General features: G+C 49.4%; 1 protein-coding gene across 3 annotated transcripts in view; it reads right to left on the bottom strand.

Moving 5' to 3' along the window:
* LOC140199932 (protocadherin-16-like) overlaps window positions 1–15,234 on the bottom strand; it is a 454,953-nt gene that overhangs the window by 31,714 nt on the left and 408,005 nt on the right. For all 3 annotated transcript variants that reach the window (XM_072262411.1, XM_072262410.1, XM_072262409.1), the window contains one exon: window positions 10,256–10,386. In XM_072262411.1, coding sequence (XP_072118512.1) covers window positions 10,256–10,386 — 131 coding nt within the window. The remainder of the gene's footprint in view (window positions 1–10,255; window positions 10,387–15,234) is intronic.

The following is a 15,234-nucleotide window of genomic DNA, read 5'->3' as shown; positions in this document are numbered from 1 at the left end:
CTTATAGGCCAGTTAGTCTAACCTCAGTGATTGGGAAAGTGTTGGAGTTATTAAGGATGGGGTTTCAGGGTACTTGGAGACTAATGATAAAATAAGTCTATTCAGCATGGTTTCTGTCAAGGAAATCTTGCCTGACAAATCTGTTAGAGTTCTTTGGGGAAGTAACAAGCAGGGAGGACAAAGGGGAGCCAGTGGATGTCACCTACTTGGATTTTCAGAAGGCATTTGATAAGGTGCCTCACATGAGGCTGCTTAACAAGATAAAATCCCATGGTATGACTGGAAAGATAGTAGCATGGATAGCGGAATGGCGACAGGCAGGTGGCAGTGAGTGGGAATAAAGGGGCCTTTTCTGGTTGGCTGACAGTGACTAGTGGTGTTCGTCAGGGGTCAGTATTGGGACCACGATTTTTCACATTGTTTGTCAATGATTTTGATAATGGAAATGATGGCTTTGTGGCAAAGTTTGCAGATGATAGAATGATAAGTGGAGGGGTAGGTGGTACTGAGGAAGCAATTCAATTGCTGAAGGACTGAGACAAATTGGAAAAATGGGCAAAAAAGGTGGCAGATGAAATAGTGTTGGGAAATGTATGATAATGCATTTTGATAAAGCAAACAAAAGTGAAGACTATTATCTAAATAGGGAGAAAATTCAAACATCAGAGGTGCAGAGGGACTCAGGAGTCCTTGTGCAAGACTCCCAGAAGGTTAATTTACAGGTTGAGTCTGTAGTAAAGAAGGCAAATGTAATGTTAGCATTTATTTCAAGGGAAATAGAAGATAAAAGCAAGGAGATAATGCTGAGCCTTTATAAGACACTGGTCAGACCACACTTGGAGTATCGTCAACAGTCTTGGGCCCCATATCTCAGAAAGGATGTGTTGTCATTGGAGACAGTCCAGAGGAAGTTCATGAAGATGATTCTGGGAATAAAGGGGTTAACATATGAGGAGCATTTTTTGGCAGCTTTGGGCCTGTACTCACTGGAATTTAGAAGACTGCGGTGCCGAGGCAGGTTGGGGGAGGGGGTGGATCTCATTGAAACCTACTGAACGTTGAAAGGAGTAGATAAAGTGATGTGGAGGAAATGTTTCCTATGGTGGGGTTATGCAGAACTGGTGGGCACAGCCCCAAAATTAAGCAGCGACCCTTTAGAACAGAGGTAAGGATGATTTTACTTAGCCAGAGGGCAGTGAATCTGTGGATTGCTCTGCCACAGACAGCTGTGGAGGCCAAGACTGTGAATTTAGAACATAGACATCGACAGACATTACAGGCCCTTTGGCCCACAATGTTGTGCCGACCATGTAACCTACTCTGGAAACTGCCTAGAATTTCCCTACTATTTCTCTAAGCTCCATGTACCTATCTCAGAGTCACTTAAAAGACCCTATTGTATCCACCTCTACCACTTCACTGGCAGTCATTCCACACACCCACCACTCTCTGTGTGAAAAACTTACCCCTGACATCCCCTCAGTACCTATTACCAAGTACCTTAAAACTATGCCCCCTCGTGTTAGCCATTTCAGCCCTGGGAAAAAGCCCCTGACTATCCACACAATCAATGCCTCTCATCATCTTATATACCCCTATCAGGTCACCTCTCATCCTCCATCGCTCCTAGGAGAAAAAACCAAGTTCACTCAACCTATTTTCATAAGGCATCCATGAATATACTTAAAGTGAAAATTAATAGTTTCCTGATTGGTCGGGGCACCAACAGTTTCGGCAGGTGTATGGGGTTGACTGGGATTCAGGATCAGCCATGATGGAATGGCAGAGCAGATTCAATGGGCTGAATGGCCTATTTCTGCTCCTATGTCTTTTAGTCTTCTGGTGGGCAGCAGCTCCAAAATTGCTGGACCTAGTTTGTACCCAGGAGCCGTAGCTTCTGGTGGAAGAACTCTTGAAGAGCCCCCACCTCCCAGAACGTGATTAAATGTGATATTGCTGCACCCCTGAGGGCTGACGAGACGTTAGCTCTCATGGCCATGTCTGCATGTGAGGATGAGGGCTTAATTAGATTAGTAAAATGCAGCAGAAGTCCCTTTCTACCTACAGTCCATTAGAGGCGTGTTCCTGGCCCTGAGTATGGGGATAAATGTGGAAGATGTCTTTGTACCGGTAGAGCCTGTGACTGGCCCCATACAGAAGGTGACCCTCTATAACGTGCACCTTCACTTCCTGGAAGTAGATTTCCTCCCTCCCCTGCATTCTGAGGTGAGGTTGCCAGTCACCCGTGCACTGTCCATGCCAGATGGAGGACATTTGGGCCTCTATCGTGAGGTATTCATGGAGCTGGAATGGCTGGGACCACTGAGCGATGCTTTCACAGAAGGGAGCTTTACTGGATCTGCAGGGCTGTGCCCCAGCCGCGGTGCATGCCTACATGGAGTACTGGCATATTGGTAAGAATTACCCTAAACGCCAGGCTGCTAACTCCATCATGGTGGCACAACAGGGCCTCCCACGTTGCATCAGCCTCCGTAGCTCTTCCCTCCATTGCCGCTCCTTACCCCGAGGCGGAGGGTGGCGGGAAAAATGCAGCACAGTTACCAAGGAGGCTTGGGTTGAGGTAAAGGGCAGGAAGGCAAGAGAAGAAGAAAAATCTCCAGGCCTCTCCGCTGTGGGAGGAGGAGCCAGGGTCTTCCCCTAGTCCCAGCCTGGAGGGTATGGATTTCTCAGTGGCTCAGCAAGGGCCTGGAGAAGCCATGAGGGAAGATGTGGTGCTGACAACTGATATAGTTCCACCAGAATGGAGGTCACCAGACACCCCACATCAGCGGAACATAAAGGAGGAGGCGTATGTCCTCTGAGTCCACTGATGGAGAACTGACTAATGGGGAAGATTTACCCCCGCAAATAACTGCATGTTCATGATGGTCCCATCAGTCGGGCTGTCCACAGAGAGAGTCCCTCTCTGTCAGGGCTACATCACTCAGGGGCTGTCTGTAGAAAGAGACTCTCTCTCTGCCAGGGCTACAACCCCAAAGATTGCAGCCTCTGGTCTGATGGGTACCTCTGCCAAAAAGGGGTTGTCTAAGGGGGCAGATTCACCCTCAGTAGGGGTGGTGTGAATGGAGCGGGTGTCTGCCTGGGAGGAATTGACTGAACAGGGTACCATATAGTGGCGCGGTGGGGTTGCCTGCGAGACGCAGCCTCTGAAGTTGTAACCTACATCGAAGCGAAGTACCCTTCTGGAGGTCGTCAGGCCCTGGGGTCAGAATGGGATACGGACTACCCATGGACACCGTGCTCACCAAGGGAGAGGAGCCTCAGGGTCACAATAAGTGGGAAGGTCGCAATTCCCCTATGTGTTACCCCTGGGGTGGGCAACCAAGGTGACATGGTTGCAAAGGTGGCAGGGCCAAGGTGACTTGAGCCCTTCTTTCGGACTGAGGAGGCTGAAGGATTGTCCAACTGGGGATAAAGGCAAGGTGGAGAGCAGTATAGTTGAGTAGGGGACAACACTGCCCTGCAACAGGAACAGGCTGCAGGTCCTATTGTCCAACGAAGGGTACAAAGTCTCCTCCCAGCACTAGTCTGAGATTGGGGTCAGGCCTGTAGAAGTGCCGTTCAGCAAAGCTGTTTCCATTAGTGGGTCGAGCACATGGGAACGGGACAGTGAGGGTCAGGACTGGGGTGAGTGTGGGAATCGGACAGTGAGGGTCAGGACTGGGGTGAGTGTGGGAACGGGACAGTGAGGGTCAGGACTGGGGTGAGTGTGGGAACGGGACAGTGAGGGTCAGGACTGGGGTGAGTGTGGGAACGGGACAGTGAGAGTCAGGACTGGGGTGAGTGTGGGAATCGGACAGTGAGGGTCAGGACTGGGGTGAGGGAATCGGACAGTGAGGGTCAGGACTGGGGTGAGTGTGGGAACGGGACAGTGAGGGTCAGGGCTGGGGTGAGTGTGGGAACGGGACAGTGAGGGTCAGGACTGGGGTGAGTGTGGGAACGGGACAGTGAGGGTCAGGACTGGGGTGAGTGTGGGAACGAGACAGTGAGGGTCAGGACTGGGGTGAGTGTGGGAACGGGACAGTGAGGGTCAGGACTGGGGTGAGTGTGGGAACGGGACAGTGAGGGTCAGGACTGGGGTGAGTGTGGGAACGGGACAGTGAGGGTCAGGACTGGGGTGAGTGTGGGAACGGGACAGTGAGGGTCAGGACTGGGGTGAGTGTGGGAACGGGACAGTGAGGGTCAGGACTGGGGTGAGTGTGGGAACGGGACAGTGAAGGTGAGGACTGGGGTTGGCTGTGGGAATGGGACAGTGGAGGTGAGGACTGAGGTTGACCGTGGGGGAATGGGAGAGTGAGGGAGATGAATGGGGTGGCTGTGGGAACGGGACAGTGGAGGTGAGGACGGGGGTTGACCGTGTGGGAACGGGACAGTGAGGGAGATGAATGGGGTGGCTGTGGGAATGGGACAGTGAAGGTGAGGACTGGGGTTGACTGTGAGGGAACGGGACATTAAGGTGAGGACTGGGGTTGACCATGTGGGAACGGGACAGTGAAGTTGAGGACTGTGATGAGCTTTTGGAATGGGGCTGTGGGGATGAGGTTGTTTTCCTTGGTAGGGTGAGCTGTGGGAATGGGATATTGAGGGTGACGATGTCCTGGGATGCAGTGACAGGGTAGAGGAGGGCTCCTGAATCTGAGATTGTGGACCAATTCATCCTCAGCAGTGATTCTCAGACTATCACAGTGGAGGGAATTCAGGAATTCTTATCTGACTCTCGGCACTGACAATATAAGCCCCGACTGGCCTCTGACCAATGTGCGGATCTACTCCATCCACACCATCTATAAAAATAGGAGAGATTCAGGTGTGGTGCGAGGGGTTAATGTCATTTTTGGGAGCTCCTGAAAGCTGTTTGGGTAAGGAAGCCAGCTCCCACCAGCCAGGGCATTGGCTCAAAGATATCACACAATCATGAAGAACTCCAACATTCAGCATGAAGAACACACAATGGCCATTTACTACACTCAGTACAGCGAGAGAGAGAAACAAAAGGGACCCTTAACAGAAAATTACCCAGAGCCGATGCTTCCTATGAGCCGAATCCTCCTTTGAGCCAAAGCCTGACACTCCTATTCTCACCACTGGCCTACTCACAACAATGGCTCCTGATAACGGCCAACCCACTTGTCCCTTCTGTACTCCTACTTAAGTCTCTGCTTCCACCGCTGATTGGTGAAATGACCAAGCACCTGCGAGGCCCTCCTGTTAAAGAAGCTTCACCAACCTGCGAGAAACTCATTGCTGTGTTCTGCTCTTGCCACTGATTGGGCCTCCCTAATGTGTTGACAGCCTTCATGTAGACAGTGCCATTCTCAGACCACTGCCTGGCGTGGGTGGAACTTAACCTGCTGCCTACGCAGGCGGGGGCTGCATACTAGCATTTCAACAGTAGGTTAATGCAGGATGGCCGATTCCAGCTCTCATTCCATCTGTTATGAAAAGCCTGGAGGGGAGAGCAGAGGGGTTTCCCCTCCCAGAGATCTTCGTGTGATGTGCACAAAATTCATGTTCAACTTGTTTGAAAGAAATGTGTGAGGATCAACCAGGAACGGTCATCCCAGATCAAGCAGCTTGAGAAAGAGCTGGAGTCTCAGCTGACCACTACCACAGGAGACCCACTACAGAAGTACCAGAAGAAGAAGGAAGCACTGAGATCTGCAGCCCGAAGGGTCCCGAGATGCTTTCACCAGGTCTAGGATCCAGCTGTTCCAAGATCTGGACCATGCCTCACCCTTCTTTTACTCTCTGGGGATAAGGAGGGCTGTGTGCGGGCAATGTGGAGCTGCTAGTCAATTCCATGAAGTTTGTTAATTTTATGTGACCCTGTTCTCACTGGACCCATTTACTGAGGAGGCGTAGGGAGTTCCTTTCCTATTGCTGGAGGATTTGACCAGTGCCCTTAATCAGCTATGGGTAGGTAAGTTCTGTCACGGTGTGTGCTCACAGGACTAGACCGAAGTGTGCAGGAATGAGGGGCTCTGTCTGTCACTGCAGTTTCTGGCACTAACTCAACCTACGTAGTGGAACGTGACCTCAATCACGAGAAGCACTGACGATGACTCAACCCCAGGAGCAGAGAGCGGCCAATTCCCCATGAGGAGATGGAACCAGGAGGTTATGCACAGGAATACCAACACAGACTCAGAAGAATGACTGAGCGACACTGTGAGACAATTCATTCTCTCCAACACAATGACTCCACTAAGGCACTAAACGAGAGTCCTCTTTAAATAATCATAGAATGCAGGAAACACTTGCCAGTCACAATGAACTTGACAAGATTAAACTGAAAGTACAGGGGCTTAATGGCTCTAGTTAAATAATGATTAATAAATGCAGGTACTTGAGAAACTTAGAAGATCAATATTCCATGGCAAAACACAGAGTACTGGGGCTCATGACAAGTTCCCGGGCTTGGATGGGTTGACTGTAGAGTTTCTCCAGACCTACTGGGACATACAGGGTGCTGACTACACCAGGGTTCTGAGCGAAAGCCTGTTGACAGTGGAGATGCCCCTCTCATGGTGTAAGGCAGTCGTGATCCAACAGCTGAAGAAGGTGGATCTTCATTGCCTGTTGTCCAGTGTCTTTCCTGTGATAAGATCTATGCTTGGGCAATGGTTAATTGCCTGGGTTCCTTGCTGTGCCCAGTGATCCACCCAGACCAGTCCTGCATGGTCCTGGACCAGTCCATTCAGGACAGCATCTATCTCGTCCAGGACCTGATCTGCTTGTCCCGTGAGGCTGGGCTGTCAGTTGCCTTTCTCTCTTTTGATCAGGAGAAGGCATTTGATGGATCATGGCTACCTCCTCGGGACTCTGCATGCATTCGCACTCCAACCGCATTTTGTTGCCCATGTCTGTGTATTGTACGCCGCCACAGAGTGCCTGATAAAGGTCAATCAATCCTTGACAATGCCCTTTTGCTTTGAGGGTGGTTGAGGGGAGTGTCAGGGTGCCTGATGTCGGAGCAACTCTATTCAACCTGCTTAGGGCCTTTCCTATGCTGCTTTCGGAAGCAGTAGACACGTCTGGCTCTGTGTGAACCAGAGATGACAGTCGTCCTTTCGGCTTATGCTGATGATGTTGCCCTTTTGATCACTGACCCTGTTGAACTACAGAAGATGCGGGACGGTCAGCAGATCTTCTCAGCTGTGTCTTCTGCCAGGGTCAATTAGGGAAAGTGCTTTGGTCATTTAGTGGGTCAGTGGGATAGGGACACCCTGCCGGAGGAGCTAAGACCATTTGTGTGGAGCACCACACACCTCCTCTATCGAGGGTCTACCTAAGTTCCACTGTAGAGACTTGGCTGATGAACTGGTGCGGTTTAGAGATGAGGGTCTCTGCCCAGCTGGGCCACCAGTTAGGTCTACTCTGCATCATGTTGTACCGGCAGGGCATTGGTCATTAACCAGCTGGTAGCCTCCATGTTTTGGTATTGACTGATCACTCTAGTCCCACCTACTGTATTTGTTGCCAGGAGCTAGTGGAAATTGGTAGATGACTTCTAGGGCAACAGGTGGCTTTGGTTCTTTGCTGCAGTCCTGAGTGGAGGACGGTCAGACATTGGTGTAGGTACCCAGCTGGCAGCTCTGCGTCTCAGGAGTGCAGAGACACATGTACACTGAGTGCCCTCTGAGGTTGGGACACATTGTTGACATACTTCCTTGGCAGAGAACATTGCTGTCAGGGTATGCAGCTCCCAGCATCAGTCCTGCTGCCATGTGGGAGCTGCCAGGTTTTTCCCAGGAGCTACTACTGGTCTGAGATAGGGTCTCCGCCAGTGAGAATGCTCTTGCACCTGTATGGAGTGGCGCTCAGGCCGTAGGAGAGGTAATTTCCCATCCCGTCTCGGTGGCTGTGAAGGTGCCTCGAGAGTGTGGAGTGGCTCCAGATGTGCCTACCTCAGCTCCGCCAGAGGTGCTTATGCAACCCAAACCCCAAGATCTCCTTTTGAGCAGGTCCCACACAGCATTAGCCGCCTCACAAAGTACCTTCTGTGCCGGTCCTGACATGCCGGGATGGTTCCCACACGGGCTACTCTTGCACTTTTTTCTCTTCACTCTCCTCACTTGCCATCTGGACATGCCATGGCCATCTGTCTTACCGTTAGGCAGTGAGGGAGGCCCTAGTGGAAGTCTCTGCATGCAGGGGTTTTCCCCTGTATGCTGGTGACCATGGTGGATGGTGCTGCACAGGGCAGTACTGTCTGGGTAACCTCCAAACTGATAGCATGAACATGGATTTCTCAAACTTACAGTACTTGCCCCCCTTCATCATTCCCCTTTCCCTCTCCCTCCTCAGCCCCTTACCTGCCCATCACCTCCCTCTGGTGCCCCTCACTTTCCCTTTGTTCCATGGTCTTCTACCGTCTCCTATCAGACTCCCCCTTCTCCAGCACCTCATCTCTTTCACCAATCAACTTCCCAGCTCTTACTTCCCCCCTCCCAGTTTATTCTATCACCGACCACCTGGTACTTCTTCCTGCCCTCCCCTCAACTTCTTTATCTGATTTCTCATCCTTTTTCCCAGTCCTAATGAAGGGTCTCGGACCGAAACATCAACTGCTTACTCTTCTCCACAGATACTGCCTGACCTGCTGATTTCCTCCAGCATTTTAGTGTGGCTTGGATTTCCAGCATCTCACATACTGTGTAAGGATTCTTGACTGGGTTCACTGCCACCCTGTCTATCTGTGGACAGGAGGAGTCCATGTACCATGTCTACTTGGAGTGTGAGAGGCTGCAGCCCCTGGTTTGAATATCTGAAGGGGCTGCTCTTCAAGTTCTGCTGCACTTCAGCCCCACGCTCCTGATATATGGGCACCCAGTAGGGGCAGGGGGTGGGGGGGAATCGCTCAGAGGATGTCCTGGTAGGCTTGCTCTTGGGTCTGGCCCTGTTGGCCATTCATGGCCAGACAGCAGGCTGTCTAGGACTCTGCCCGATCTGACTGCCTGGCCCTCTTCCGGGGATACATCCATGCCAGGATGTCCTCAGAGAGGGAGTATGTGACCATTATGGATTTGGGGTGATTTCCAGGCAAGGTGACCCCCCTCCCCTCCCGGGGTATTGATGTTTAAGAGACGGTAGTAACCATATTTTAATCTGAGTGTACTCACTTGTCTTAGTAAATACTGAATGTCTGTACCCTGTGTATTTGTTTTGTAAATAAACTTCTATAGTTTTGTTAAAAAAAGGGTGGTATTGATGGGACAACACACTGTGGGAAGGATGGTATCGATGGGACAACATACTGTGGGAAGGATGGTATCGATGGGACAACACACTGTGGGAAGGATGGTATCGATGGGACAACACACTGTGGGAAGGATGGTATCGATGGGACAACACACTGTGGGAAGGATGGTATCGATGGGACAACACACTGTGGGAAGGATGGTATCGATGGGACAACACACTGTGGGAAGGATGGTATCGATGGGACAACACACTGTGGGAAGGGTATTGATGGGACAACACAGGGTGGGAAGGATGGAAGGATGGGAAGTAAGGTTCAACAGATTGATTCCTGGGATGGCAGGACTTTCATATGATGAAAGACTGGATCGACTAGGCTTATACTCGTTGGAATTGAGAAGATTGAGGGGGGATCTTATTGAAACATATAAAATCCTAAAGGGATTGGACAGGCTAGATGCAGGAAGATTGTTCCCGTAGTTGGGGAAGTCCAGAACGAGGGGTCACAGTTTGAGGATAAAGGGGAAGCCTTTTAGGACCGAGATTAGGATAAACTTCTTCACACAGAGAGTGGTGAATCTGTGAAATTCTCTGCCACAGGAAACAGTTGAGGCCAGTTCATTGCCTATATTTAAGAGGGAGTTAGATATGGCCCTTGTAGCTACGGGGGTCAGGGGGTATGGGGGGAAGGCTGGTACAGGGTTCTGAGTTGGATGATCAGCCATGATTATACTGAATGGCGGTGCAGGCCTGAAGGGCCGAATGGCCTACTCCTGCACCTATTTTCTATGTTTCTATGTATTGATGGACAACACACTGTGGGAAGGGTATCGATGGGACAACACACTGTGGAAAGAGTATGGAAAGGGTATTGATGGGACAACACACTATGGGAAGGGTATCGATGGGACAACACGCTGTGGGAAGGGTATCAAAGGGGCAACACACTGTGGGAAGGGTATTGATGGGAGAACATGCTGTGGGAAGAATACTGAGGGAGTATAGGATAGTGGTAGGTGTTGTCGTCACTTACTCTCTGCCACCTGGACCTCATGGGGTAAGGGGATGGTGGGGCTGTTGTCGTTCAGGTCCAGAATGATGATGGATAGTGTGGCTGTGCCCACTAGCCTTGGTGTTCCCCGGTCTGTTGCTGTCAGACGCAACCTGGAATCACAGGAGCAGACTCGTGTTACAATCCAGCATCACCCGTTCTTTGTGTTCACTGTCAGTATGGTCAGCATATGGTCAGTGTTTGATTAGCATCTGGACAGTGTTTGGTCAGTATATGGTGAGCATCTGATCAGTGTCAGCTCAAAATCTGGTCAGTGTGTGCGGTGTGGTCAGTGTGTGGTGTGGGCAGTGTGTGGTGATGAGATTGTGGTGTGGTCAGTGTGTGGTGATGAGATTGTGGCGTGGTCAGTGTGTGGGTCAGTGTGCAGTTTGGTCAGTGTGTGGTGTGGGCAGTGTGTGGTGATGAGATTGTGGTGTGGTCAGTGTGTGGTGATAAGATTGTGGTCTGGTCAGTGTGTGGTGATGAGATTGTGGTGTGGTCAGTGTGTGGTGATAAGATTGTGGTCTGGTCAGTGTGTGGTAATGAGATTGTGGTGTGGTCAGTGTGTGGTGATGAGATTGTGGTGTGGGCAGTGTGTGGTGTGGTCAGTGTGTGGTGTGGGCAGTGTGTGGTGATGAGATTGTGGTGTGGTCAGTGTGTGGTGTGGGCAGTGTGTGGTCTGGTCAGTGTGTGGTGATGAGATTGTGGTGTGGTCAGTGTGTGGTGATGAGATTGTGGTGTGGGCAGTGTGTGGTGTGGGCAGTGTGTGGTCTGGTCAGTGTGTGGTGATGAGATTGTGGTGTGGTCAGTGTGTGGTGATGAGATTGTGGTGTGGTCAGTGTGTGGTGTGGGCAGTGTGTGGTAATGAGATTGTGGTGTGGTCAGTGTGTGGTGTGGTCAGTTTGTGGTGATGAGATTGTGGTGTGGGCAGCGTGTGGTGATGAGATTGTGGTGTGGTCAGTGTGTGGTGATGTGATTGTGCGGTCTGGTCAGTGTGCGGTGTGGTCAGTGTGTGGTGCAGTCAGTGCCCAGTGTGGTTATTAAGACCATAAGACATAGGAGCAGAATTAGGCCATTCAGCCCATTGAGTCTGCACCGCCATTCCATCATGGCTGATCCTGGATCCCACTCAACCCCATACACCTGCCTTCTCGCTACATCCTTTGACATCCTGACTGATCAGGAAACAATCAACTTCTGCCTTAAATATACGCATGGACCTGCCATCCATCAGTTTCTGGAAGAGCATTCCATAGATTTACTACTCTCTGGCTAAAAAAATTACTCCATACCTCTTACCTTACCCACCCTCCCCCCACCTTCTTTTTAGGGCCTCTGCCCCTTCCCTCTTCAGTCCTGACTAAGGGTTCCGGCCCGAAACGTTGACTGACCGTTTCTATGGACACTGCCCGACCTGCTGAGTTCCTCCAGCGTGTTGTGAGTGTTGCTTTGACCCCAGCATCTGCAAAGTATTTTGTGTTTACTCCTTACCTCTGTTCTAAAGGATTGCCCCTCAATTTCGAGTCTGTGCCCTCTAGTTCTGGATATCCCCACCATAGGCAACATCCTCTCCATATCCACCTTATTTAGTTCTTTCAACATTTGGTAGGTTTCAATGAGATCCTTCTTCATTCTTCTGAATTCCAGTAAGTACAGGCCCAAAGCTGCCAAACATTCCTCTATGTTAACCCCTCATTCCTGGAATCATCCTCATGAACCTCCTTAGGACTTTCCGCTATCCATGCTACTATCTTTCCTGTAATACCATGGGATTTTATCTTGTTAAGCAGCATCATGTGTGGCACCTAATCAAATGCCTTCTGAAAATTCAAGTAAATGACATCCACTGCCACTCTTTTGTCTACCCTGCTTGTTACTTCCTCGAAGAACTCTAACAGATTTGTCAGACAAGATTTCCCTTTACAGAAACCATGCTGACTTTGACTTATTTTATCATTAGTCTCCAAGTACTCCAAAACCTCATCCTTAATTACAGACTCCAACACTTTCCCAACCACTGAGGTTAGGCTGACTGGCCTATAATTTCCTTTCTTTCACGTTCCTCCCTTTTTAAAGGGTGGAGTGACATTTGCAGTCTTCCAGTTCTCCAGGACCATGGCAGAATCAAATAATTCTTGAAAGATCATGACCAGTGTATTCATCCGTTATCTCTTCAGCAACCTCTCTGAGGGCTCTGGGGTATAGTCTGGCCCAGGTGACTTATCCACCTTAAGACCTTTTAGTCTGTCTAGCACTTTTTCCTTTGTAATAGTAATGGAACTCACTCCTGCTCCCTGATACTCACAGACCTCTGGCACACTGAAACCATAGAAACCATAGAAAAACTACAGCACAGAAACAGGCCTTTTGGCCCTTCTTGGCTGTGCCGAACCATTTTCTGCCTAGTCCCACTGACCTGCACACAGACCATACCCCTCCATACACCTCCCATCCGTGTATCTGTCCAATTTATTCTTAAATGTTAAAAAAGAACCCACATTTACCACCTCGTCTGGCAGCTCATTCCATACTCCCACCATTCTCTGTGTGAAGAAGCCCCCCCAATGTTCCCTTTAAACTTTTCCCCCCTCACCCTTAACCCATGTCCTCTGGTTTTTTTCTCCCCTTGTCTCAGTGGAAAAAGCCTGCTTGCATTCACTCTATCTATATCCATCATAATTTTATATACCTCTATCAAATCTCCCCTCATTCTTCTACGCTCCAGGGAATAAAGTCCTAACCTATTCAACCTTTCTCTGTAACTGAGTTTCTCAAGTCCCGGCAGCATCCTTGTAAACCTTCTCTGCACTCTTTCAACCTTATTTATATCCTTCCTGTAATTTGGTGACCAAACCTGAATACAATACTCCAGATTCCGCCTCACCAATGCCTTATATAGAAACATAGAAACATAGAAAATACGTGCAGGAGTAGGCCATTTGGCCCTTCGAGCCTGCACCGCCATTTATTATGATCATGGCTGATCATCCAACTCAGAACACCGTCCCAGCCTTCCCTCCATACCCCCTGACCCCTGTAGCCACAAGGGCCATATCTAACTCCCTCTTAAATATAGCCAATGAACTGGCCTCAACTGTTTCCTGTGGCAGAGAATTCCACAGATTCACCACTCTCTGTGTGAAGAAGTTTTTCCTAATCTCAGTCCTAAAAGGCTTCCCCTCTATCCTCAAACTGTGACCCCTCGTTCTGGACTTCCCCAACATCGGGAACAATCTTCCTGCATCTAGCCTGTCCAATCCCCTTAGGATCTTATACGTTTCAATCAGATTCCCCCTCAATCTTCTAAATTCCAACGAGTACAAGCCCAGTTCATCCATTCTTTCTTCATATGAAAGTCCTGCCATCCCAGGAATCAATCTGGTGAACCTTCTCTGTACTCCCTCTATGGCAAGGATGTCTTTCCTCAGATTAGGGGACCAAGACTGCACACAATACTCCAGGTGTGGTCTCACCAAGGCCTTGCACAACTGCAGTAGTACCTCCCTGCTCCTGTACTCAAATCCTCTCGCTATAAATGCCAGCATACCATTCGCCTTTTTCACCGCCTGCTGTACCTGCATGCCCACTTTCAATGACTGGTGTATAATGACACCCAGGTCACGTTGCACCTCCCCTTTTCCTAATCGGCCACCATTCAGATAATAATCTGTTTTCCTATTTTTGCCACCAAAGTGGATAACTTCACATTTATCCACATTAAATTGCATCTGCCATGAATTTGCCCACTTACCCAACCTATCCAAGTCACCCTGCATCCTCTTAGCATCCTCCTCACAGCTAACACTGCCACCCAGCTTCGTGTCATCTGCAAACTTGGAGATGCTGCATTTAATTCCCTCATCCAAGTCATTAATATATATTGTAAACAACTGGGGTCCCAGCACTGAGCCTTGCGGTACCCCACTAGTCACCGCCTGCCATTCTGAAAAGGTCCCGTTTATTCCCACTCTTTGCTTCCTGTCTGCTAACCAACTCTCCACCCACACCAATACCTTACCCCCAATACCGTGTGCTTTAAGTTTGCACACTAATCTCCTGTGTGGGACCTTGTCAAAAGCCTTCTGAAAATCCAAATATACCACATCCACTGGTTCTCCCCTATCCACTCTACTAGTTACATCCTCAAAAAATTCTATGAGATTCGTCAGACATGATTTTCCTTTCACAAATCCATGCTGACTTTGTCCGATCATTTCACCGCTTTCCAAATGTGCTGTTATCACATCCTTGATAACTGACTCCAGCAGTTTCCCCACCACCGATGTTAGGCTAACCGGTCTATAATTCCCCGGTTTCTCTCTCCCTCCTTTTTTAAAAAGTGGAGTTACATTAGCCACCCTCCAATCCTCAGGAACTAGTCCAGAATCTAACGAGTTTTGAAAAATTATCACTAATGCATCCACTATTTCTTGGGCTACTTCCTTAAGCACCCTGGGATGCAGACCATCCAGCCCTGGGGATTTATCTGCCTTCAATCCCTTCAATTTACCTAACACCACTTCCCTACTAACATGTATTTCGCTCAGTTCCTCCATCTCACTGGACCCTCTGTCCCCTACTATTTCCGGAAGATTATTTATGCCCTCCTTAGTGAAAACAGAACCAAAGTAATTATTCAATTGGTCTGCCATGTCCTTGCTCCCCATAATCAATTCACCTGTTGCTGCCTGCAGGGGACCTACATTTGTCTTTACCAGTCTTTTCCTTTTTACATATCTATAAAAGCTTTTACAGTCTGTTTTTATGTTGCCTGCCAGTTTTCTCTCATAATCTTTTTTCCCCTTCCTAATTAAGCCCTTTGTCCTCCTCTGCTGAACTCTGAATTTCGCCCAGTCCTCAGGTGAGCCACTTTCTCTGGCTAATTTGTATGCTTCTTCTTTGGAATTGATACTATCCCTAATTTCTCTTGTCAGCCACGGGTGCACTACCTTCCTTGATTT

The sequence above is a fragment of the Mobula birostris genome, chromosome 7 (assembly GCF_030028105.1).
Source record: "Mobula birostris isolate sMobBir1 chromosome 7, sMobBir1.hap1, whole genome shotgun sequence".
In the NCBI taxonomy this organism is placed as follows: domain Eukaryota; kingdom Metazoa; phylum Chordata; class Chondrichthyes; order Myliobatiformes; family Myliobatidae; genus Mobula; species Mobula birostris.
This window is presented reverse-complemented; position numbering and strand designations above follow the sequence as displayed.